Source organism: Wyeomyia smithii, chromosome 3, assembly GCF_029784165.1.
Source record: "Wyeomyia smithii strain HCP4-BCI-WySm-NY-G18 chromosome 3, ASM2978416v1, whole genome shotgun sequence".
NCBI lineage: Eukaryota > Metazoa > Arthropoda > Insecta > Diptera > Culicidae > Wyeomyia > Wyeomyia smithii.
In genome coordinates, this window is record NC_073696.1 from 259,189,371 (window position 1) to 259,216,950 (window position 27,580).

The 27,580-nt window shown below is 39.3% G+C and overlaps 1 protein-coding gene across 4 annotated transcripts in view; it reads left to right on the forward strand.

Annotated features, from left to right (window-relative positions):
* LOC129727642 (A disintegrin and metalloproteinase with thrombospondin motifs 20) overlaps positions 1-27,580 on the forward strand; it is a 477,347-nt gene that overhangs the window by 137,330 nt on the left and 312,437 nt on the right. For all 4 annotated transcript variants that reach the window (XM_055685645.1, XM_055685647.1, XM_055685648.1 and 1 more), the window contains exon 2: positions 242-818. In XM_055685645.1, the coding sequence (XP_055541620.1) occupies positions 566-818 (253 nt within the window). In that variant the 5' untranslated portion in view covers positions 242-565. The remainder of the gene's footprint in view (positions 1-241; positions 819-27,580) is intronic.

Genomic DNA, 27,580 nt, shown 5'->3' on the forward strand with positions numbered 1-27,580 from the left:
GCTTAGGTGAACCAGGATAAATTTTTCGGATGTATCCGATCGAACATGACAGCCACTTGAAGTGGCCGGCTGTTCTCGTGTCTGTTCTTGATGGGACGGCTGGTTCGCCATATTTTATGTTTCGCTGGGAGCGTAAGCACCGTAGTCCATAAACCAGCAACATACAAAACAGCGATGTATAAATTTGAAATTTCAATGTCATTTTTTAGTGATTTTCCGCTGTTTTTTCCTCTCGTTTCAGACGAACGTGGGCGTTTCGGCTAGGACGTTTCGGGACTTAGTTCGCAACAGCCGCTTCATGTATTGACACGTGAATCAGGGGCTGTCAAACTCCGCCGGTGCGCGGGCCCACATCATCCTCCGTTCGAGCTTCGAGATCGAAGACCCTGGCAGTGGCCGAGGCCAGGGTGCCGCTATTACTGGTGGTGGTAGACAGGACGACGACAACAGCAACAACGACGACGACGACGACAACAACAACGACGACACCGACGGTCTTTCCGTTGTCCGCACGATCGGCGGTTTCCGCCAGTGGTGCATTACCTGTTTCTCCTCTTGCTACACGATGACGACCCGTTGGTCTTCGCCCAAGTGCTGGATTTACACCGTCGTCGGAGGAGTGCTGCTGATAATAGTGACGTTGATAGTGAGCTTTGTGCACCATGGAAATGCAAACCAGCATCATGTGATTGATAACAGTGATAACAGTGTGGTGGATCGGCTAGGTGCGTTCCCGCGAAAAGTTGGAGAAGGACTTCCAGTGACGCCGACGGGTATGCCCCCAGGTGGAACTGGAACGGCGCATGGTAGCACAACAGGTATGTTGAATAAGAATATGTAACCTAGTTTAACGGCTGCTATATCTCTTAATTTCGATTTCATAACTTTTTAACTTGTGAAGCCTAAGCAGTAAAATTATGCCGTCATAACTGAACAAAATATGTAACGAAAACTGATCCCATCGATTTGCAAGCCTTGTCCAACTTCAAACTCCATCGCAAGCTGCCAGCTACTGGGCGGTTAATTTATGCAAAATGCACACTTTTAAGTGCCCAATAAATTTCCCACTGCGCTAAGTTTGTTTTGATAACTCATTTCCATCACGCTGCTGCCGCCGCGTTGCCGAGATGACCGACATTGAATGGTAGGTGCACTTTAGGGTTTTGGTACGCAGAACGCAGAAACAAACCATTAGCAGCAATGCAACATTTTATCTTAATTAGTGAACGGTTTCACCAGAGCCGTGCACATCCGCTACTCGTTCGAATTGTGGATTTCCATTGGTTTGTTACCACAGGCGGAGCAATTACATACATTTGATTTAGATTTCCCCTCGTTTGCCGGTGTGTGCGGACTGCGGAGTGTCTGTTGGCATTGAAAGGTACTAAGCTTCACGGTACAAGGCCGGCACCAATCAAAGCTAGATATTTCATCTAAATAAAACATGACCATTGCACGGGAAACAGGGGCTACCGAAGTGGACATGAAATCGTACCTTAATGTGAACACATTCGAAATGTCTAACTTGAATGAGGGGACTTTCGTATGGACAACATTAATAATGACAACAAAATAATGAACCAAAACGTTACTATTTTTAATGTTTTTAACTGAAAACAATGTTTGACTTAATTTTTGCTAAAAAAAATTTCAATTCAAATAAATTATACAATTGTTGGGGAAACTACCTTTTTACTCTTCACCTGTTAAAAATAAGTTATACTCAAAAGGAAAATTTTTGTTAGCTACCATTACCTACAGTTTTGACCCACCGTGCCGAGCAGCAACTCCCATATTAGGCCGGCTGTTGGTCGCGGTATGGAAAACATGCAATTAAAGTTCTGCGAAAGCCTCCCTGACACATGGGACTTGTCCAGCACCGGCTACAAGATCGTAGTTCGGGATAAGACTTTGCGTGCAGTTGCCATAAATTTTGCCCCTATTTCTGGCCCTCTCTGAGCGGCGGAGAAATAGTGGAAGCTGTACCACACCGTAGAAGGCACCTTTCGGAAGGATGCGCGACAGCACTACCAGCCGGCTGTTGTGGCCGAGGAATTTCGACGAGTTTGCATAAATTATTCCGCCGGCCATGCCCCGATCGATAAATTTCGCATGCTTCCGCGAATGGGACAGGGGGCGGCGGATCAGCCCCGGTAGAGTGTCAGATCCGAGCTGCCGATAGACAGCAAGATAAACGGAGCAACTATTCGTACGCGGTCATCCGAGCGGTCGGTCTTCGCGAAACAACGTCGTCATTGCGTGTAACGGATTGGAAGCGAAGGTGGGGTAGGTGGAGATCCTCGTTGGAAATGGTGATCAGCGATTAGGCGATCCTCTATCTCGGGTTTCACAATGTTTCTGGTGCACAGAATGTGCATAAATTAGGCTTTAGCAGACAAATTTTGTACAACCCATCAGGAAGTATTTTACAGCGTGATTTACGTGATCCGTTGAATTAGAATTGGTTATTTTTGCCGATCTGGTTAGGTTTGCATTTAAATAGCGTAATGCATCCTAATTTCGAAGTTGCATTTCCAAAACTGATATTCAAGGCGTGTTGAATCGTACCTATGATATCATTTTCGCTCCAATTTATCGCCAACTTTTGCCGAACAGCGAGTGACCCTAGTTTTAATTATGGAAACTGCTTCCTGCGTACTCTATATATTTATGGATTTATGGAAGATGAGATCACAGATCGTAAATCACGATCCCCGACAGAAACAGCAAAACAGAAGCAAAACAAAATTGGCTGCCACTGTTTTCAACTGGTGCTGGTGGCAATGCTGCGATGCTCATCGATTCGAACGCTGGCCCGCTGCCCGGCCCGGGTTCGAATTGCAAACAGATTCCACCCAGAACGGGCGGACCGGGAAGTCTGCCAGGTTTCCCCTTCGGTCGGCCGGCCTGCCGCCGGGAGAAACGCTTTTTGCTTATGTGTTTCTTCTCTTCGTCGAAGGCACGTGTCTGATGCGAATTGGTGGCGGGCGAATAATCATTATTTTGACTAACCCTCTGATGCCAAAAATGGGATTCGGTTGCTGGAGCTCAGTGTATTGATTTCGTTGTAAAATTGGTTATTTTGATATTATACTTTCATCCTTTTGAAATAGTAGCGTTCAAATAACCCGAAGAAGCATCTTTAAGAAAGTTCATGATTTCAATTTTTTTTCAGTCCTGGTTTAAAGGCTTCAGCTCTAATTCATTTTTACGGACTTCGCATGATTGAATTGCATATTTCAGATAGCAGATAGATATCATTATGTAAAAATTAATGCCTTGTTTTCTTATTCTATTTCTTTAGAAAACTCTGAGAAAAAGCCTCAGCTCCCGTTATCTTTTGACGTGGATACGTTTTACTTTTATGGGCTGCCCTTTTAAAGTATCGAAAATATAGTAAAACGGCAGAATGAATGAAAGACCGGATTATAGTCATTGATATCTTGTTGGATAGAGAACAAATTTCTCTAGTTTATGAAATCAATTTTTGAACCATTTCTTCATAGTAAAGTGGTTAAAATTCATAGCCAAATTGGTTATAGTTCAACCAATCGCGTGCCGCAATAATGCAATCCACTATACAAACGATTTAAATTTGTAAACGGATTGTTGTTGTTGTTGATTTGTTCACTCGTGTGCACGACGACACGCTCACCAGAACAATAACTGTCATCCATTACATATAAATGTTAGTTACATATAAATGCTAGCATATTTCATCCGATCACTGTAGCAAAAGGATGATTTACTAGAAACCGAATCGTCCAGTAGCAAGCAGACTTGCCGCAGCGTAGCAGGCGACGATTTTATGTTCGTCTGGTTTTTGATGCAAAACACGCTCATTTGATGGCAGCATTCCGTAGCGGACGACGCACACTGTTTTCAAAGTTGCAAAAACGTGATCGAAATGATTTTGACCCAAAAACATTGATTTTAGAGCCGTGGCGTCTTCAGCAAAGTTGTGCCATTAATTATTCTCCATGTTATAGAAGTTGCATTTCCATGATTAATCCACTCAACAAAGAGAAACGAATTTCTCTATTTAAATGGACTTTTGTGGAGTTTTCTTTAGATTACTACTAAAAATCTTTTTTCGCTATTCAACTTTTTATATTGATTTTCTACAATTTTTGAATATTCTACAAAATTGTTTGCTACAACGAAACAAACAATATCTCCGAAGAAAATTTATTTTTATCTCACATATATTTTTGGTATGTATGTTTGGTCAATACAGTGATCACTCGATTATATCACCCCCTTGATGATGTTTGGGGTGATAAAACAGGGAAAGTGATAAAATCGGGATATAACCAATAATTTCTTACGTTAAATCGGCGTTTTAAATTACTACGAGTAATCTAATCATATGAAAAAGTAGTTCAATCTGTCTGTCTGTCTTTCTGATCTTTATAGACGTGGAAACAACTGTACCAATCGGCCTGAAAATTTGTATGTACGGGTTTTTGAGGCCGGAAAAGGTTATTAGGTAGCTCGAGACCCCTCCCTCTTATTAAAGAGAGGGCTCTCATGCAAATATAACACGATCTTCTGCGTAACTTGAAAACTAATCAAGCAAATGAAACCAAATTTTACATGGTGAGGTTTTTAGGAGTAAGAAATATGTCAATGGTAACTTGACACCCCTCCTTCCTCTGGAAAGGTGGGCTCTTATATAAGTGAAACATAAATTTCACTACTAGTTCGTAGGTTAGGTTAGGTTAGGTTAGGTAGCGTTTGCATGAAGCTATGAAATTGTGCTGTTGGTGTCATACATTTCTCAAGCAGCCTAAAAAATTTACTTCTCGTGATTTTCAGCTATTTTCTAAGGTAACGGAAGAAGGATCAGAAATCACCCTAAATGTGTATTCGTGGTTTACTGATAGCCCTTTCACAAAATATCTCTTCAATACATTTCAAAACACATCAAAATTGAGACTTTTTTTACTTTTTCTTCATCCACCCGCAAGCACAGAAAACAGAAGAAAACAAATCGATGACGTTGTTGAAACAACACAGATGAATTCAAAAATTTAAATTAATTGATCGGATGTTGTTTAGAGACTTTGAAAGACGAAAGTTTGTATCATAATTGACAGAAGAACTGCCACTTGTGAATAATTGCGAGATTTGGAGATGGTGGACGTGCAAAAACTCCTGAAAATATTATTATATGGCAAATAGCTTGTTTATTTTAATAGATAAAACATGATATTTTTTTCGCAAAAACATGCATTTTTGGAAGGTTTCAAAATTCGGAAAAATGTGGGAAAAAGTTAGAACAAAAATTAGGATTTTCAGTGCCTTTCGAAAGAGAACTTCATATGGTTCGTAATATGGGTCAGAATTCGTGAAACGGATCACTAAAAATCGCGATGTCTAGTTTTTTCAAATAAGTATAAAAAACTTCAAGAGTTTAACTCGGGAAGTTGATTTTCCAATTTTTATTGAATTTGAGTAAGTTTACAAGTTGTTATTGTCATTTGAAATTTAGCTCAAAATTGTTTTTAAACAGACATAGCCTTAAAAATATTGTATCGAATTTGATGAAATTTTCCCAGCAGATGCATCCTAAGTTGTAGTTTACGAAAATATTTTTTTTGGAGAAAAAAATTATTTTTCAATAGTTACTATTTAAAACAATATGTTGAAAATCTTTGTTCTGGGGCACTGAAAAATCTGAAAAAAATCACAAGTATTTTTGACGAAATTTCGAAACTGCCCTGAAAATTTCGCGGTGGTGATATTTTTTGATCAAAAGATATGGGCCTTCAAAGTTGGTGCCAAGCGCATTCAAATGACAATAACAACTTGTAAATTTATTCAATTTCAATAAAAATTGTAAAATCAACTTCCCGAGTGAAACTCTTGAAGTTTTTAATACTTATTTGGAAAAATTAGACATCGCGATCCGTTCCGTGATCCGTTTCACGAATTCTGACCCATATGTAAGAGATTTGCTGAGGACACTATGCCTCTATCTCAATAATATAAATAAATATCTGCACAGAAGACAGCGAGAGACAAATGCCTATATCTGGATTAATAGATATTTTTCTTATACTTGAATATAGAAATGGTTTAGTCTGCAGATATTTGCAGATTTTGAAGATATCTGTTAGTAAATTAGTGCATTGTTTCAATAAACATCGTCAATAACCAATGAAATATGCGAGATAAAAATAAACTTTCTTCGATGAAATTGTTTGTTTTGTGATAGCAAACAACAATGTAGAACATTGAAAAATTGTAGAAAATCACTACTAAATGTTATGTTGAAAAAATGCTTTTTTTAGTGGCAATCTGTAGAAAACTCCACAAACTCCATTTAAAAAGACAGATAGAAGTATGGTACCTTTGACAAAGTTGTGTCTTATAAAATGTGCAACAACTTTGCTGAACAAAGTGAATTTTTATATGCAAAAATGAAAAAAGTAAAATTTGCTTCTCACTGTTGAGTGGATTAATCACACAATTTCAACTTCTATAAAATGGATAATAATTAATGGATCAACTTTCCTGAAGGCACTGTGGCTCTAAAAGCTATTTTTTGGGTCAAAATAATTTTCATTTCTCCACTATTTTCTCGTAATTATTTTTATACTGTGTTAATATTGTCTTCATATTATGAAAAATCACTGGCGTATTTTAAACTTATTTATCAAAAGATTTTTTCGAGCGACTCGTAAGAAAAGTCAGCGTTGCATCAATAACGTTTTTGTGAACCTGAAAAAAAAAAACCAATTGTAATTTGTACTTGGCAGGTGGAACGAAACAATTAACTTTGGGCTAGTGTATTCTGTAATAGCTTAAGCTCCAGACTCAGAGTACTTGGCTAGTTCTCTTTATAACAGCAAAAGTACGGGAGTCTCAACTTGGCTGCTCTGCCGCTTGCCTGTAGCCTGCTTGTGTCTTTGCCATCTTAACAATGTGCTTGTTGACGGTTGAGCAATTAACGAAAAACTGATTTACTTTTCGCGTAACGTTCGTTATTATACCTAAAAGAAATACGCAGCGCAGTCCAACTTTTTTTCACATGCTTCCCCAATACCACATTCGCGGCCCTGCCTGCTTCTGGCGTCAGTCCTCTACGCTGGTACTAAAAACAATCGCAAGGATTTATTTCATCACATCATATTTGTATATTTCAAAATCGGTTCCAGTTCATCTTGATTCTTCGTTTCGTGATTCTCGTGATTGCGTTTCTACCACGTGAGTTCTTCGAGCTTCTATCCGCTTTCACTAATTGCGAAGGGAAAAGTATACAAGCTATTCTGCCTTCGAAGAAAACAGAAAAAAAGGCATTATTCGATTGATTCCCAGCTTTGTAGAAAATTAACTCAACCGTCCTTTTAGGGACGAATCACAATCGTCCTTTAGGGGCTTGCTTTGAATATTAGCAGTAAATAAGTTTTGACGTGGGACTGCGTCTTTCTTCACTATACTAAGGTACATTCTGGGAAAACTGGATTGAACGTGTAATGTTTTTGGTTGGCGGAATGGAAGATTTTTGATGCTAATCGCGCTCAAACAACTGTTCCGATTTCTACTGTTAATATACCGTTGGAAAGCTAAAATATACAAGATTTGTATAACATGATAATTTCAGTTACCATTTTCTTATTACTCCGTGAAAATTGCGGGAAAGTTTGAAGGTCGAATATCCACATACATTTTTCATACGATTGGTATATTTCCCTAACGCAGACTTCAAAAACATACACGAAATGTTTAACACATTTAGTCATGGTTCACCTACAAACGGCCGGAAAACGAACGGCCGAATCACAAACGGCCGAATTTTAAACGGCCGGATTCATCAAACGGCCGAACCACAAAAGGCCAAATCATTCGAAAGGCCGAAAAATCATTAATAATTAATGGTGATTTAAATAAAACCCGAAATTATCCACCTAGCGGTGAAACCCAGCCTCTTTCATTTGAACTTATTTTTTGTTAAAATAGATTTACACAATTTCTATAATTTAATTTTTGGTAGCCAACAGCACAACTATACCGAACATTCAAAACTTTACATTCACACACATATGAACATATATTAACACATACACACGAGAATACAATGAAGTAAATAAGAAATTGATCTTGGTATAACCGAAACGTCACCGTACTTATTTATAGGTCAGAATCGATTATACATATAGACTCGATGATATATGGCCTCGATTATATATCATTTTAGGTTCGATTATTTATAGCAGGAATTTTTTTCTTTATTTTAAATATGACTTATCTAAAGCTGAAATGTTGTAAGAAAACGTCGATGAAATACGTAATGCTTGAGAAGAATTTTGGCTATTTGATTCGATAAAGTGTTCCCACCCATGCGAAAAACTGAGAATTTATACAAAAAAGAGGGTTTCGAAAATATTTATTTTTTTCCTTGTTCTTTGTTTTCGTTCCCCAATTGTTTCATAGAATAAAAAATAAATTGAAATTTGATTTTGTTAAAAATTTAATGCAACACACTCGTAGCATTCGGCCAACTCGATTGTCCGGGGCACATGCTGTCCTTACTCGCTACCGCTCGTTCGGACGTAAACTAGGGGATTGTCCCTATGCTTCAGTAATCCGGGCAATCCAGTAGATCAGTTGTTTGCATGCGAGAGGCCGCCGCTTCCGACGTCGGGTCGGCGGCCGACTCGACCATCGGACACCGCGGCGGCTTAGGGCCGCCTTGGTTCCTTTTATATCAAGCGTGTCTGTCTGAGTAGCGTGTGGGTGTATCAGTAGCTTGTAGTTTTTTTTTCTTCACATAACATTTATTTGACACGGCACAAATACAATTTAATGTTTAACGGCGCCAATTATATCTGATGACTTAAAAACTAAAGCAAATTTTTTATCCTCGCTGCCGACTACGAGCTGAAATTAAGTCTAACTTAAAACTAGCATGGATTTTCCAATCAGTGTTTTGTTGTTCAATCTCTTTCGTCTGATAATCGTCGAATGGCATGTATGGATTCGTTCTGCTGAGCCACGATGTCGTGAGTTGGGACAGAGGCTCGTAGTCCTTGGGTCCTGGTTCTATTGTGCGGGGTCTGGTTGCTGGTTTTGTGCTTAAGGTTCAAACAAGTTCTTGTCGTTTTGTTGGGTGTAGACGGAGGGGAACGGGACTAGACTTGGGCATGGATGGATTTCAGGAAAACGTATATAAGGGTCATGTAGGGTAGGTCACGGCTCGCCAAGACAACGTGCTCTATGTCGTGATAACCTTCACCACAGGCACAGATACCGCTTTCTTCGAGCCCAATACGACGGAGATGCGCGTCAAATCTATAGTGATTGGGCATAAGCCGAGACATCACGCAAATGAAATCTCGACCTACATCCAACCCCTTGAACCACGGGTTCGTCGATACCTTGGGAATTATGGAATGTAACCACCTTCCCAGTTCCCCCTTGGTCCAAGAATTTTTCCAAATGATGATCGTATTCTGACGTACAAATGCGAAAAATTCAGTGGAGGCAATTGGTCGTCATAAATATCGCCGTTAATTGCACCCACCTTAGCCAAAGAGTCCGCTTTCTCATTGTCCGGTATCGAGTAGTGAGAAGGTACCCACGCTAAGGTAATCTGAAACGATTTTTCGGATAAAGCACTCAAATGTTCCCGTATTTTCCCCAGGGAATACGGAGAGTGCTTAACATCTTTCATCGATCGGAGAGCCTCAATAGAACTGAGACTGTCCGTAAAGATGAAATAATGGTCCGTGGGCATTTTTTCGATAATCCCTAGGGTGTACTGAATTGCAGCTAATTCTGCGACGTAAACAGAAGCAAGATTATCGAGCTTATAGGAGACGGCTGAATGATTATTGAAGATACCGAAGCCAGCGGACACATCAAGAAGTGATCCGTCAGTGTAGAACATATTGTCGCAGTTGATATTTCGATATTTATTGGAAAAAATTTTTAGGGATCTGCTGCACGCGTAAATGATCCGGGATTCCACGAATTTCTTCTATCATGGATGTATCGAAGAACACAGTAGAATCAAAAGTATTTAATAAGTTGACACGATTTGGAATATTCGGAGAAGGGTTAATATTCTGAGACATGTGATTGAAATACAATGTCATAAAACGGGTTTGAGAATTGAGTTCGATTAACCTTTCAAAATTTTCAATCACAGGACGGTTCAAGACCTCACATTTAATAAGAATTCGAGAAGAGAGGCTAATAGCTTGAGTTGTGTATGTGTGGGTGTGTGAATAGCGTGTGTGTGTGTGTATGTATGAGTGGCGTGTGCGTGTATGTGTCTGTATGTGTAAGTAACGTGAGTGTGTATGTGTAAGTAACGTGTGTGTGTATGTGTAAGTAACGTGTGTGTGTATGTGTAAGTAACGTGTGTGTGTATGTGTAAGTAACGTGTATGTATGTGTAAGTAACGTGTGTGTGTATGTGCAAGTAACGTGTGTGTGTATGTGTAAGTAACGTGTGTGTGTATGTGTATATAACGTGAGTGTATGTGTGTGTATGTGGGTGTGTATGTGGGTGTGTGTGCGTGTGTGTGTCAGTATGTGTGTAAGTGTGTGTGTAAGTGTATGTGTGTGTGTAAATGTATCTGTGTGTAAGTGCGTGTGTGAGTGTGTGTGTGTGTATCTGTGTGTATCTGTGTGTGTGTGTGTTTGTGTGTGTTTGTATGTGTGTGTCTGTGTGTATGTATGTGTGTGTTTGTATGTGTGTGTGTCACTGTGTGTGTGTAAGTAGCGTGGGTACACTGAAAATGGCTTGCTACTCCTAGGCACCATTTTGACGGTTCTTTGTGCAATTTCAGCTGATTCTGGTCAATCGCGGGCAACACACGGGCGATTAAATATGCTATGCTATGCTAAAATACCGTGAGGGCTAAACAAAATAATACGGGCCTAAAGTTTTAGATGATGTTTCACCAATAGGAAAATTCTATTTCTATTCTGGTTCACTTTAAGGGTAATTTAATTCGGTTTACAAAAATTTCGAGTTATGTTTGAATCAAATCCTAATGTTGATTCTGTCGTTACTTAACCCTCTAGTGCCCAATGCCGCCATTTGGCGGGCTTCAGTCGAGGTTCCGAAAAGCTTCAATAAAGTGTTTATAATGGTTTATAGTAATTTGATCGAAGACCGTTTGGAAATTAATTTGGGCACTAGAGGGTTACATATAATTTTAAAATTGTGCGGAATGTTGATAAAATTTAGTGTTCGACTTCAATATTTCTAATCAATTCAATAGGATTTTCTCTAACTGATGTCCAATTTCTTGAAATTTGTTACAATTTTGTTACTTTTCGTACAAACATTTTCTAAAACTTTGAAACGATTTTCTACGCATTGATTTGAAAAATTATTTTTTAGCATTGATTTTTTTCTTCATCTATGATTTAGTATTGATGAAATCAATAAAAAATCGATTTTCAGATTAAAACCCAACAAACAGTTACTCACCTGTTCATAGGTTCAACATCACCCTGAGAGGTCCAATTCTAGCTTAGACTGACAAGGTTGGCTGAATGTTTGCCCCCTTCCATTACCGTCTGCCAGAGAGAAATTCGAGAAGGCAAAATTTAACTTTAATGAATCTATTTCGAAGTAAACATCCATGCTAATAAACGCTGGCAAAACAACACCAATAGAGAAAGGATTGTAAACTTTAATATCACTGATCATCGCGTTCTCTGCTGTTATTGCTAATTAATAACCCGGCCGGCAGTTTAAGAGTAAATTAAAAATGTCTATCTGCCAGTTCTGCGCATGTCGGCCTGCGAGAGTTAGTAAAAAAAAGAAAGGAAAAAAATCAGAAGAAAATTTGTCGCGCGAGCCGGTATACTAATGCGTCGTCCGTCTGACACAATCCGATCGTAAAAATTTAATATCAGCATTATTTTTTACTCAATCGCTGTGTCTGTGTGTCTATAGCTGTCAAACGAAGATTACGCACAAGCAAAAAAGTTTTTTTTTGCTGCCAGTTCCAGTTTCGGCAGTGACTGCCGTTTGGTGGTGCTGGATGTTGTGAGTCAACTTGAATAGTTGTATGTTGTTTTTTTGTTGTTCGTTTGGCAACGCGATTACGGGAACCAGTTTCGATGAATATGTATTTTGTCCCAAGAAGGAGGAAGTAAAAATCCCAACAGCGGAGACCGTATGTCTGACATCAGATTTCGGATCAGCTGGGACAATTTTTTTCGGGGTGGTACAGAGAGAACAAAAACCTCACAAGTGTTTATGTTATTTTGACTATCTAAGGAACCCAAATTCGATTCTTCAATCAATGGCAACTTTTTTGAATAATAGTATGTCAACCGATGATCATCGAAATGCTAAATTATCTCGTTCAACTAAAAACGCTTGCCATCACAGATTTGTTTACTCGCTGTCTAAATAAATTATACTGCTAAAATCTCGTTCCTTCCAGGGAATTATATTTCCGCCAATGTGATTTTTTTCACACCAGAGCTACTACCTACCAGAAACGTTCCTGGAAACGCGAGGCGTGCTCGAAAATCGCCGAAAGTAAATACGGGTATTTACGGTTAAACCGTCTCGTTGTGAGATGCGTCTAACAATTGCATGCATCTGTTGGGAAATTTTTTGTTTTATAACTTTTTGCTCTGTGTCAGGTTAATAGTCGGAGTTCCTCGGGAGCAAAATGCTATTTTCGTCTCCTCCGCAGCTCTGACCGATTTCTAATTGGGGGGATAATCAGGGGTTTTCTCTCTGCCGGTAGGATGACTAATTTGTGCAATGGAGAAGCACGGTGGACTGACACAATTTTTAACTGGCGGGGTTTAGTGTGTTTGGAGGTGTTTCACGGCTCTTATTACTACCTTATTACAAAAATCGATCGATAAAATTCAAATAATACCTGGTACACTTTATTACCGCCTTCAAACCGATGATTGTGAAAACACATCACATCTGGCCGTACAGATATTTAATTACACCCGTTGTTTAGCCAAAAGTGGGTGGGCAGCGAAGCCATTTTAAGATAAATATTATGCAAGTTTACTGCACACTTCGCCACGGGCAATTAAATAGAATGCAATTTACCGCTGACAGCTCAGTCTGCCTCCTACAACCTATGTCAATCAGAAATTAATTCGTGTCGCTCGACGCTTTTCGGCGAATTCAGCAGTAAACCACAGCGCAAGCTGACGACGCACGACGACAAAGGTGTTCGTGCGGGGCGCGGTCGGTTTGGCACTTCCGGTGGTAAGCAATGCTTTGCTTTATGTTTTTTTGCAACTCGACTGTTGTTGGCCCGAGGTACAAAGCACTCACAAATGCAAGTTTGCAGCGCAGACGGTGCCATATTGACAAAAATAAACTTACAATCAAATGCATGATATTTTTGGAGGTGCGGGCGCAATGCTTGATAATCAAATACCAAATGCGACCGTAGTATGTATCACAAGCTCTAGTTTGGATACGATTTTGGCCTGAAAATAACTTTTGTGGGTTCACTAGTAGATGGTAATGTTTTTGTTTTTGTTCCAGATTTGCAGTTGGTTTATCGGACTCAAAAGCGTCCTTGTACTAATCACATTACACACAAGCAAAGAAATTTATGATAGAGGATGAAAATGAAACAATGATTGAACAGATTAAAATAATAACGAAAAGCCTTTCTGGAATATATTATGTGTTAAAATAGATTGCCACTTAAACTTCAATTCGCATGAGGCAAACAACGCAACAGATTAATATTTTTTTCTCTTTTTTAGCTCAAAACAATAAGTTTCCGATAAATAAATTTCTTTTTGAGCGTCTTAGTAGAATGGAATTGAATATTGAGAATGGGTTATGTTTTCATTAAATTCTACTACAAAAATTGCAGCAAAAAAAGCAAAAAAAAATTTTGTGGTAGAATTTAATGGAAACATAACCTATTCTCAATATTCAAGTTTTTGATAACCGCGCTGCTACTGCTGCACCATATATTCAACATTAAAATATAAAATTTCATGAAACAAATGATATTGATGTTTCATTTCCTAAGCGTTCGATTGTAGAATGACTAAAAACCACTCGTTATGGGCATTTTTGAAACCGAGCCCAGAGGTTAAAATTCCTTTTTTTGTAATACTCTAAGCGTAAACTACTTCTGACAGGAATGCCGAATTTTGATAATTTTAGTTACCTTTGGAGGGTACTTTCAGTACTTGTAGAATTTTAGTAGATTTTATGCTGTCACTTTTAAGATAATTAACATATGTTTAAATACAGTTTTTGTCACGTTTCTCTCTGCAAATTTCATGAATTTAATCAGTTAAAGTGTTTGAGAAGCAGCCCGATGTTTTGACACCAATTTTGTTCAAATCGGTTTCGAAGTCTCTGAGATAAGAGTTTCGTGATATTCATATATCGATACATATTGCCTAAACTGAAAGGTCGATTACAATAAATTTCAATAGCCACTTATGGGGCCACTAGACCTTCCCATTGAAACAAAGATTGTGAGGATCGCTTCAGCCATCACTGAAAAAAGTGAGTGAGATTGAAAAGTTACAAAATTGCATGAAGGTGGGACAAAGTGATCGATTTTCCAGAACCAAGTTTTTTTTTGGTTCCATTCGGGGCCCCGAACAATCCTAAATTTGCACTACATTACATAACAACTTGACCGACAGCACTCAAGAGTAAGGCTGTCCCTTGAAAAAGCTAAAGCTCTTCAAAGTTTGGTATGTCGAAAAAAATGCTGAAAATCATTCTTTCTTCCAACACGGCCAGCTCGAAGTCATGTATGGGTTAAGCCATTTTGAACTCTCTAGAATGTAAAATTTTAAATGCAATGCGCCAAGCGTAGACAAAAACAATCGACTTCCGATAAATTCAGGATTTTTAAGTTCCATTTTTTCCATATAACGATCCCGCACTCTAACATACATAGATTCATCATTGACATTTACATTCACATACATACATAACTGCTGAGCTGTATGCCACCACGGCATACTGTTTCCAAAGCTGCAAAAACGTGACCAAAATTATTTTGACCCGAAAAAATTGATCTTAGAGCCGTAATGTCTTCAGCAAAGTTGTTCCATTAATTTTTATCCATTTTATAAAAGTTGCCCGTTTTGTGATTAATTCATCTAAAATTGGAAAACGAATTTTACTTCTCTTATTTTTGCATATAAAAGTTTACTTTGTTCGGCAAAGTTGTAACGCATTCGATAAGAAACAACTTTGTCAGAAACACTATACTTCCATCTGCCCATTTAAATAGACTTTCGTGGCGTTTTACGTGGACTGCAACTGAAAATCAATTTTTCAATGTTCTACAATGTTGTTTGTTATAACGAAAGAAACAATTAAGCCAAAGAAAGTTTTTTTTATCACTTATATTTCTTTGGTTATTGACGATTTTTATTAACACAATACACTAATTTACTGACAAATATCTACAAAATCTGCAAATGACTGCAGACAAAACCTTTTCTATATAAACGTATAAGTAAATAAGTAAAATATTATTCAATCCAGATTTCGGCATTTGTCTCTCTCAGTCTCCTGCGTTATCTCTGTGTAGATATCTGTAAGTAAATTAGTACGTTATTTCCATAAAAATTTTCAATGACTAATGTAACCGTTGTTACAAATTGTCCTTAGTATTTTTTAAAATGTGCTGAATGTTTATTATAACTATAGTGTTTCTAATTTATTTTCATGTAGTTTGTTAGTAGGATTAGTCAATTAAAATATAATGATTGTTAATAGGTTAGTAGGACGCAAAACCCAAAAAAATTGTTATACATACTAAAATGGGCCAAGCTAAACGCGAAACTGTTATACACAATCAGCAAAATACAACCCTGAGGGGGTGGGCATAATCAAATGCAGGAAAAGGGAAGAAAATGGTGGGTGGAAAAAGGAGGGGAAATCAAGAGTTGAAAAACCGCCAAACGGTCAGAAGTACCGCAGCGTTCGTGTGAGAAGCAAGTGAGTAGAGATTTAGAAAAAAAATATAACGTAGCTAAGTGAGTGACGAATATCAGCCAAAGAAAGAGTGCATTCAGGTAAAGAATACCACCCCACTTTAGCTACGACGTGCTAATAGTTTATGTCCGAGTAGGACCTTTTTTTCTGATTTTTTACCAAAACGAATATTTTATTCGTTCGTCGCTCTCTCACTTCACACGAGTCGGCCTAGGTGGTGAATTCCACCTACGTCTAACCGTAAAAGAGTTTCGGGCAGCGACGAGCCGGCGGAATCCTCGGGCAATTGGCCCTCATCGATTGAGTCAACGAAGGAAGACGCTGAAGAACCCGCTTCCCCGCCAAACCACGCATCCGCCATTGCGATTTTGGTAGGGTGGTCGGTATTACCGACTTTTCGAAAAACCGGTATTTCGGTATTCATAAAAATAAAAACCGGTAAAACCGGTAAAAAACCGGTATTTTTATTTTTTTCAGATTAATACAAACCAGGGGCGACTCGTGGTCTTTGAACCTACCTGTTCAACTACAAAATTCTGAAAATCATAGTTTGGGGAAGTAATGACAATCATGTTCGCGGAATAAACGCACGTCATTCTCTCTGTACTATTTGAAAAAAAAAACTGAAAAACAATTGAATATATACATAAATTTGGATTTGAAATTTCATTTTTTACCGAACGTCCCATGTTGTGTAATCATGTTTTTGCATTTATGAGTACCTATGCCTCATTACGTTTCTGATTTCTCTTAAGATTTGGGTCACTGCGACCATTGTTTTGATCTCTTGTGGTATACAATCCACATACACCACAGTTTAAATTTAACAGTGTTTGAAAAACTTCAGTGGATGGATCCAGTGATATGATTACGAAGAACATAAGTTCTAAACTCATATTAACAAAAACATGCAGATTTTTGTTTCAATTTTCCTTCACATCGCATAACTAGTTTTAAATTATTGAATAACTTTAAAATTCTTAGAGAAACAATATTTGAAACTGTTGAGCAGAGTAAATGAATGAAGAAGAAAATTAAATGACGATCAGACAAGAATTTACATTTTATGAATCCGAAGGAATCGAAGACAGATACTTCTCTATTGTGTTCGATGCTCTTTAGGCAGTTCGTCCAAATTCAGTTGAACCAGTTGAACCTGAGTTTCTCAGCTAAAATTATTGCTAATAAAATCCGCTGCGGTTTGGGCGACGAAGCTTCGACCATGCTGAAGCTATTTAAATTTCACTTTTTCAAAATATGGAGCAGTAATTTTTAAGGATGGAATTCTTTATTGATTGATTATTTAATCCTATAAACACTTTGTATCAGGAGCAATTTGTCCATAACTTGGTGTAACCTGTGGTATACGGAGACGCCAAACAGAAAAATAAATTTTTAATCCAAATTTATATTTATTTATTATTTTTATTACTTTTAAACAGCACAAAACGAATAATGACTCGCTTTTTTTCGCGGACATGATTGTGATTATTGCCCCAAACTATGATATTCAGAATTTGTAGTTGAGCTGGTACGTTCAAAACCCACGAGTTGTCTCTGTATGTATGAGTGTGTAAAGTGATTAGCTGTTCTATTAGAAAATAAAAGTTCTGCTTGATTGATATGAAGTTTTTTGACATATTATCAATACACACAAACTCATCGTCTAATTCCAAGCAGAACAAACAAGAAGGAAACAAAAAATTGATGATTTTTTCTGCTGTGTGGACTCAGCACTGCGACCAGAGTTTAGATCAGGTGTTTTCTGTATTCCGCACTTCATATTATTAGCAGTAACACTATTGAAGTAAGTGATACGCTTATCATGCATATCAGTGCTTGTGTGTAATTACCTTTCCGTTTCAAGCTTACTGCTTTACTATACCGAGCCTCTGTCCATCCTAACAATATCGCCTAGTCACAATTCCCTGGAGAGAACTTTCATATGTTACTCACACCAGTTTCATTATAATAGGGACTTATTTTTGTTAGGAGGAGAGTCAACAGGGGTAACTTTAGAATTCAGATTGAAGGAAGGGTACGTAATGGGGAGCCTGAGAATAAACCCATGGTAAAAGTCCTTTGACAACCTACTGGCCTGATTCTACTAAGATTCGAACCCACGACCACTCGCTTACCAAAGCGGACTCTGTAACCTTGCGGCTACGGAGCTCCCATTCCCCTTGATGAATAGGTAAGAACAAATTTATTTTCAATGTTGCTTTTGTCTAAATGTATTTATTATATACACCGTCATGTGATTTGTGAAGCCTACCTAAGTAGGTAGCATTCATTAGCTTTACAATGATTTATGAATATTGTGTCAATTTTTTTTTGAATTTTAAGAAAAATACCGGTTTTTTCGCCTCTCCAATACCGGTATTTCGGTATTGAAAAAAACATCGGTTTTACCGGTTTTTATTTTACCGGTAAACCACCCTAGATTTTGGTCATACCAGAGCAGCGCAGAACAGCAACGAGTTTTCCCCCTCCCCCGCAACCAGCAACGCAGCATCGCAGCAACAGCCACGTAGCATCACATCGAAGTAGCCGGTACGTACCGAGAGCAGGAATTGTTCCGCTAGCGCCCACCCCACACACACCCACACGCACATATTAGATATTAAATTAAAAACTCAGAAATCGAACAGTTTATCCATTTAAGGTAAAAAAAGAAACCTCCCACGAATACAATAGTTGTTGCACACTTTTCCGCGCGTAGCCCCTCCGATTACCCCGCAGCAAGCCGACCCGGTGATCCAAGATCTACGGTCTCTTGCTCGGTGAGCTTTCTCGGGAGTACTTTCTGCCAAGACAAGGAGTAACACTAAAAAAATACAAGAGATAAAAATAAACTTGCTTCGGTGAACTTGTGTTTTATAGCTCCAAAATCTTTTTTTTTTTTGAATAAAAAGTAGTAAGAGTAAATTAGTGTATCATTGAACAACATAGAAATATGTGAGATAAAAATAAACTTTCTTCGAAGAAATTGTTTGTTTCGTTATAGCGAATGATATTGTGGAACAATGCAAAATTGTAAAAAATCGCCATAAAATGTTAAAATGAAAACAATTGATTTTCAAGGGGTGATCTATATGAAACTCCACAGAAGTCCATTTGAATTGGTAGATAGAAGTACAGACCTCGTTCGATTTTGGCACGTTTTGTTTTTGGCCTAGTTCAATTCAATGACAACATAAAAACTTTGGAAGGCATCGGACAACACTGTTCGGATTGGCTATTGAATTTTCTCGTTAGTCCATCATAAAAATTCAGGCATTATAAAAATTTTAAATTTGGACGTGTTGGCAAAATTGAACATGATCTTCAACAAAATTGCTTCTTTTGAAACGTGCTACAACTTTTCCAAAATGAGAAAAGTAAAATTCAATTTTTAATGTGGATTGATCACAAAATTACAACTTCTATAATATGAAGAATAAATAATGGAACATCCTTTCTGAAGACACAGGGACTCTAAAATCTTTTTTTCAGGTCAAAATAAGAGAGACCTCACTGCTTTGGCCTAGACCCTCATGGGATCACATAGGCGACTACTCCATCACGGACAAGGATAGCAACTTGGAGGAGGACTCACGAAAAAAATTATGAGTTTGAATAAAAAAACAACGAAGAGTGTAAAGGGGATTACCGAATCCCGTTGCGTGTGGGGGCATCCAGCGATTCCCGCAGTAAAAAGGCGGAGACGAATGCGAAATCCAGGAGTGGAAAAACGGCGAATACGTATGTGTCTACACCAGACATATCGGTAGACGGTCTCTTGCTAGTTAAGGACGTTAAAAAGTGCATGGGGACGCGAATTAACTCGACGCCATAATCGCGTAATATCGCTAGTGACCTGAAGCCTCCTCCTGCTTCGAAGTACCATTGATGAGGCCAGGAAAGAGCACGAGAAACTCTGAGCTCGAGTGGAGGCAGCCTAGAAACAGATTACGACTAAGAGGGCGACTGCATCCGAAGAGGTGCAGACAGACGCCCCTTCGTTCGCAGCGGTCTGCTCTACGGAACAGGTTGCTAAGCGAATGGAATAGTTCTCAGGGGAAGCGGCTCCCGTGAACACCAAGAAACGGCTGGTTGTGCTACTCCCGAGAAATGGTACACCAACCGCCGCAAAACCGGCCGTAGTAGAAGCTGCGGAAAACCCGTGGGTTATAGTAGTAGGTAGCAAGCGTCAGGAAAGTGAAACGCATCAAGTGACCAAAGAAGAAGGACGCCCTCATACTCAAGACGGATCGTTCTAAGCACTCAGAAGTTTTAGAGAAGATGGGAGGTGAAACCCAGCTCAAGCAACTAGGAGCGGATGTGTGGAGCATCCACCGATCTCGCACTGGCGAGATTACTCTTGAGCTTCGGAAGGACGCCAAGAACTAGGGAGCTACCTACGAAACGATAGCCGACAAGGTCTTGGGGGAAGATGTGCAAGTTCGGGCACCTCAGAGGAGACTCTCTAGCTTAAAAACTTGAACGAAATCACTGAGGAGTGCGACGTTGCACAAGCCCTCAATGAGAAGAGTGCGGGGTGGAAGTGGCCGCTGAGTCAATTGAAAGGCAGGGAAACCGCCTGGGGATTATTCTCAACAGACTGGTTAAGTACACGGATGGTGTTGTACAATATGGAGGAGGGTCAGAAGGGCGTTTCAATCACCGCAGGAGTACTGCAAGGTTCCATCCAGGCCCGTAGGTACCGGGGGGGGCTAGGGGGGGCTTAGCCCCCCCACGCGTTTGTATTGCCCCACCACGCAATTTACTCATGTATGTGATTGATACTAGGTGAAAAAATCCAGAAGAAAAATCTGAAATATTAGCAATAAGCATTATTGAATAGTCACCAGTTTTTTTTTATGTTAACGGTATCAGTCAATTTCTTGGTCGAGCAAATATGCCAAAAAGATAAGTTCTTCAATCTTTTGGTGAGCCAGTATCCTAACTTCCTGCAATATGATCTTGTGATTCATGTTAATGTTCAGTTTAATATATTTTGGCCAGACTTTTCCACATCTTGGAAGCATAACCCAGACCGTTACCTGGCCCGAACAACTCTGTTCCGGTTCGGTCCGAAATGAAATCAGACTATAAAAATTGTAGTCTGACCGGACTTTGAACTAGGCATTTCACACTCTACCTGGTCTGATGGTAAACACTGATCAAACAAAGCCTATCGTAAAATTTAGAATTTGGGCTGACGATTGAATCGCTCCATTCTCTCAGTATTTCTTCGCGAATAGATTCTTTCAGTATCGTTGGTTGACATCGGTCGGCGACTCTCGAAGCTGGATTTATTTGAATTTCGTTTAACGATAGGGCTCAAAAGTTTCGTCTTCTCGAAAAAAAATCATCCAGAAAAAATTTTCCGATAAGGTACACCAGATCTCGACGTTTCATGCAGCTTTTAGACATTTGGCATAAAAAAATCGATATCGACGATATCATGAACTTTTACCTGTGCATTTCATCGGTCAGAAAGTTGAAACATTGATCGCTTTGAGGGACGAGTTCCCAAAGGCCGATTTAGCTGACATTTTGCATGGGGACTTTTGAACCCTACCGCTAAACGATATTCGAATGACATTTTTTCATACATCTCACTGGCGCCCTACTGTATATCTTCCATTACTCGTCAATTGAGGTGAGTATTTTTATGGCTGGGTATTTGAATACAAGCTCGATATGAATATAAAGTAAATGTACGAAGCTCTTACTCAGTTGGAGTAAAACTAGCTGAACCTGCGTAAAAAATTGGTCCCCTGAAACTCAATTACACAATGTAAACCTGCTCATTTAAGTTAGCATTTTGTAGATTTTTTTTCTTTAATAAGGAGGTTTTTAACCACAAGCTGGCTCGTCACTTTAAGACAGAAATGATAAAGTTTAAGGATCTGCTTTATTTCAGAGAAATTCCGGGAATATAAACCCGGAAAACCGGATTTTCGGGAATAAGAAAATTCTTACGGGACACCCCTAACGCTTATTTGAAAATAAATGAGCTTCTGAATCTTTAGGTTTAGCACCTAACAATCGAAAACTGCTAACGGTATAATAATTTTAATTTGTGAGTACCCGAGAACTCCGTTGGACGCGTAAAGATCCTTTTCTTGTCGAGCACATAACGGTTTTAAACTGCTTACTCCACAAAAAATAACGTTTTATTAAATGAAAATTCTCGGCCCCCCCACGCGAAACGGAGTAGCTACGGCTCTGGTTCCATCCTGTGTCCGGTGTTGTGAAATGTCATGTACGACGGGGTGTTGAAGCTGAATTTCCCTGCAGGGGTTGTGATCGTCGGCTTTGCGGACGACATAACGCTGGAGGTCTACGGCAAGTCGATCGGAGAGGTCTAGGTCTAGGTCTAGGACTGGATTCACCCCAGGAAATTGAAGTTAACCGATTGTAAATAATCGTAAATCAGAGTAACAGGTGGTGGTCAGAGTCGGAGACTGCACCGTTGCCTCAAAGCGATTGTTGAAACTTGTTGGGGTTATGGTAGAGCTTACGTTAAAGAACCACGTCAACTTTGTCTGTAATAGGGTCTCAACGACTATTGCAGCACTAACTCGAATGATGTCGAATAGCTCAGCGGTGGTGTACTGTAGCAAGCGGAAATTTTTTGTTTCGTCCATATCTAAGTATGGTGGGCTAATGTGGTCCAAAATAAACTTAAAAGTACCTACAGGCTCATGTGTCTGAGGGTTGCGTATTGTCGTGTCGTACGACGCAATCATCACCATTACGGAGGATGTAGAGTGCTGCGATCAACGTGACACAATGGGACATACGAGGTACCAGAAGGTCATTCTGGATCAGATGGCAGCGGCAAAAAGGCCAATTCCGCGAAGGGTAGATGGACGCACCGACTTATTCCGGAGGTATCTAAATGGGTAGGGAGGGGCCATTGAGAAATGAACTCACACTTGACACAGGTTCTGTGGCTGCTTCTGGCAATATCTACACAGGTTCGAACGCGTGAGGTCCCTCATGTGTGCGTAGATGTGAAGAAAATCGCTGAGCATGTCTTTTTCGTATGCCCTCGCTTTGCGCGCTCGAGGAGCGACATGATAGTAGCGAGCGGGCCAGACACTACACTACTCCGGTTTGTGCAGTTACCTCTCAGATAGTCCTGGAGCTACAACGTGTGTGGCGGATCAACTGCCAACACGCCAACTGCCAATCTCCAGGTGGTTAGCTATGATGTATCAGAGTAAAGAGGGTACATGAATCCCAAAAAAGCCGCTTCCAGACGTAATACTTAACCGTTCTTCCGGGAAGCGAACTAGAAGAATCCTAGTGGGTTCTGTTTAATTCAACCCCACTCCTTGAGCTATCTTCTCAGGTGTCTGTTGGCAGATTTACACGCTACCTTGTAGAAAAATACGCACAGAACAATCCTGAAAAATGGTTGTGAACAAATAAAAAATCCTAAAAAATCTTCGTTCTTGTTTTAAACGTTACCCTTATGAGGCATTCCATGGAAAACAGGTAGAACAAATATTTTTTTTAGCATGTCATTTCCAATTTCGCTGAAACGTATCACAGTTGTTCCTTTTTGATAAAGAGGCTATTTTATGATATCAGTTTTGTCGTGGGACTACGTCTATCTTGAAGTTAGGTGCTGAATTTGAAAACTTACCCATGGAAGAAATGGTCAGCGTTTGAGCGGTTATATTTCAGTTATTTCTATCAGATTATCGAGGTTATGGCAACATTCGATCAAACGTTTTTTATGTAAACTCGCGACTGCTGTTTCAAAAGGGCCTTTCCAAAATTGTTACTGATGGATTAAAATTTATATATTAGAAAAACGGCCAGTTTGATTGAAATGGTGTCTTCTTCAGTAAAGTTGTAGGTAATAAAAATGCGGTTCAAAACTTTCGATAACCTGTATCAATTTTGTTATTTTTATTTTTTTTTCATCATTTCATCATTGCTATCGTTTTTTAATTACTTTAAATCATTTTTGTGATTTATGTAATTTTAAAGTTTTTGTCACTTTTGCTCTGTATCTCATTATTACTTCTTCTTACTATCCCTATCGTATGCTTCATGTTTAGCGTTCTTATCATTTTATTACCGTTTTGTTTTATTGCTATTAGAAAAACGATCTGTTTAATTGAAATGGTGTCTTCAGTAAAGTTGTAGGTAAGAAAATTGCGGTTCAAGAAAAAATAAATACACTGAAAAAAAATTTTTTCTGTGCCAGATTTTCCGTTTTGTTCAAATATTGACTACCTCAAAAAGCTTTTAAAAATCTAATTTTTAACACATTTTTTTATCGATCAGCATCGATTTGCGAAGTTGCGTGGACTGCCTCTTATGCGCCACCATGTGAGCTTACTGCCTACTAATAAATTTTCTTAAAAACGGTTTTTTTTCTTTACTTATAACGCCACCAGCGACATTACTGACGGTTTTGAATGTGCACACTTGTTCATAGCGACGACAGCGGCATTACTGCCTACTAAACAAAATTTCAAAATAATCACTATTTTGCTGGATGAAGATATCTAAATCGAGTGGCACGTCTATTCATTTGTGCCATACGTTTTACATCTGGTCGGCGTGCGACCAGACCGAACCAAGCGCCATTTTTTTTTAAAATTGAGTTTTTTCCACCAGTGGGTGTTAAAATTGATAATCTATCTTCCATGAAAAAACGGAATCATTTGAACAGTTTATAACTATATTATAACAAAATTTCTCTGAACCAGCCTGCAGGAAACATACGGGGTGGTTAAACATTGATCGCCGATTACTCGAAATAATGTTTTTGGCGCTTGGTTCGGTCTGGTCGCACGCCGACCATCTCTCCTGGGAAAAATGATGCTTATTTTACTCTCAAAAGAACAAGCATCATGAAAATAAGAAAAATGAAAAAAAATATTAAAAATAATAAGAATGAGGTAATCAAAATTATTATAATATAGAAATAATGAAAAAGCAAGCAATAAAACAAAATGGTAATAAAATGATAAGGATGCTAAAAACGAAGCATATGATAGGTTAAGTAAAAAGTAGTAATAATGAGAAAAAGGACAAAAGTGACAAAAACTTTGGAATTACATAAATTACAAAAATAATAAAAAAAGTTAAAATATAGTAACAATGGTGAAATGATAAAAAAAATAACAAAAATGAAAAATGATATAGGGTATCGAACGTTTGGTTCTGAAGCAGTCTAATGCAGAAACCAGCCGAAAAAATCCACTGCCAAAGACGTTTGATGCCCTAAATGATAAAAATGATCAAAATTATTTGAACGATGCATAAGATAAAAAGATACACGACGAAAATCATAGAAATATCAACATTTCATGTCAAATATGTCAAAAATGTTGAAGAAGTCAAAAATTTCAAAAACCAAAAACACAACAAAAAATATTATATCATAAATTGCAATAACTAACCGCCAACTTCGCAAGCAATCGTGCTAAGTCATTAGCGATCGCTGTATGATCCACCCATGAATAGTGCTGATGATTTCCTGTACGAGCAACACACGGTGCGCAATCTTCACCTTCGGTCTTCAATTCGAGCGGTCAAAGTTTCCAACTTGGGGCCCCGAAACTGCTCATTCTAATGAACACACGCCCAAAGATGAAGCGCGAACCGACACGCTACACCACAACCGGGAGGAAAACACAAATATCATCGTACAACATGTAACTTCCCGCTACTAATTAGTACCAGAGAGCAGTCCTATTGGAGGAATTGAAATCACCGACTCGGTCGAATGAACGACGGCGACGCATAGGCACAGTCACAGGTGTCGACGCAAGGGCTTCCGCCTGGATGGTCTATTGTAGGAAAAACAAACAGAACAGGCCCGAAATATGCTGCCGAGATGAGAATCTTAAGTCAAGCTGACCGCCACCGTCACCACGAGCAACAAAACAACAAAGTAAAAGCAAACATAATTAACTGATTTCCGGGAGATGACCGCTCGATCGTTCCTGCGTAGCAGAATTTGCCTACACGATGATGACTGGTTGCACACTTAACTGATTTCTGATGCTGCCCCTGCCGACGTACGACGCGAGTCCAGCTGTGCGCATCGTTAGTTATGTTTCCCACCGCAGGGGCCAACCAAAATGTGTGCTAGCTTGCAACAGAACGCCACAAGTTGGATCCGGTCCGGTTCGGTCCGACGATCCGGGCCCCGCTGATGCTGATGATGAGTACATTAGAAATCTTTTATCTATACAGGAAAGAGGTTGACCTCCTTTCTGGTGGGTTTTTGGTCGGTCGGTCGATTTAACTAATGAGGCGATTATGGACGTTGAGGTGGTGGTGGGAGTCTTTGATCTATGACATACCAATTTGGTGTTGTATTGGATAGAGGGATAACATTGTGATCTAGGCTGCGCGGAGCTGTAACACAGTTACAGCATTGAAAATTAATAATCATACCAAAAAAACCTTGTAGAGAGGCAGAAAGCTAAACACGGAAAGCACTCACGGTGATTGTGTATGTTGGAAATTGGTCATTTAATTATCGCCATCATTTTATGGCGGTCATAAAAATCCAACAGACAGTAGCAACCCCCGTGAATAACGATCGTCACACTAAGCAAGCTAGAAGCGAAATCCGGTCAGCGGCGGCGAACTTGGTCACGGTCGGACTTATTTCGGGATCAAAAGCGCGCGGTTGGATTCTTTGTTGTCGGTGCTACTGGCGGCCGAATTTGGGACACCCCGATGATGACTCGGCTAATTGGTTCCGATGGTCACAATTTCCGCCGTTCGGTTCGTTAGTCATTAGCGGGATTTCGAGACCGGGGTCCTTCTGACGACTGTGTGGACTAAGCGCTTCCAGCTTGGCAAGACTATAAAATTTTGGGTCGTTCGAAAGCAGACAATTGATTTGGACACGCGATCATTTTCTTTGTTGATCATCACGGTCGGTCTTGATTGAACAAAGAAACTTCATGCCTACACGGTAGACAGTCGGGAGGACAATTTGCCAGGGCGGTTGCTTCCGAAGAAATGCACATTCATTCGTACTTGCACCCTTTCTTCTCATCAATCACGGCACCATTAACGTCAGTCGACAAACCGTTCTGCGAATTCAGTCAAGGATTTATTATTCAATTAACGCACGATTGGAGCTACCGGCTTGTAACGGTACAGTGTTATAGGGCACGGTAGGTTGGGCGATAATTTATGACTGCGACGGTGAAAGGTCGTTCGATGGGTGGCACTGCTAACAAAGGATTTCACATTCACAAAAATTGCAACCGACTAAGATGGGCAATTACGTTTTTTCGAGATGATCAACGAATTCCGCCAGGAGACGATGTTGAATGCCACAAAACGCAGTGAAAGAAAAAGAAAAAACCAAAGACCTCGCGAACTGCACTGGAAAATCCTTGTACAATATTCCATGTTAATGGGAACAAACTGACAAACGAACAATCGCTTCAATAGATATGGAATACAGATATTCAAATTCAATAAGTATTAAAAACCTATTTAACGCCAAAGAACAAAACACGATTTGATGAAGAATTATCGCTACCGAAGGCAAATCCCTTCTCACAGTAGTCATGCCTCTTAACCGGTATCTCATTAAGCATAAGCACCACGACACCATTTGAAGCTACGATCGCTCGATGGAACGGGTTTT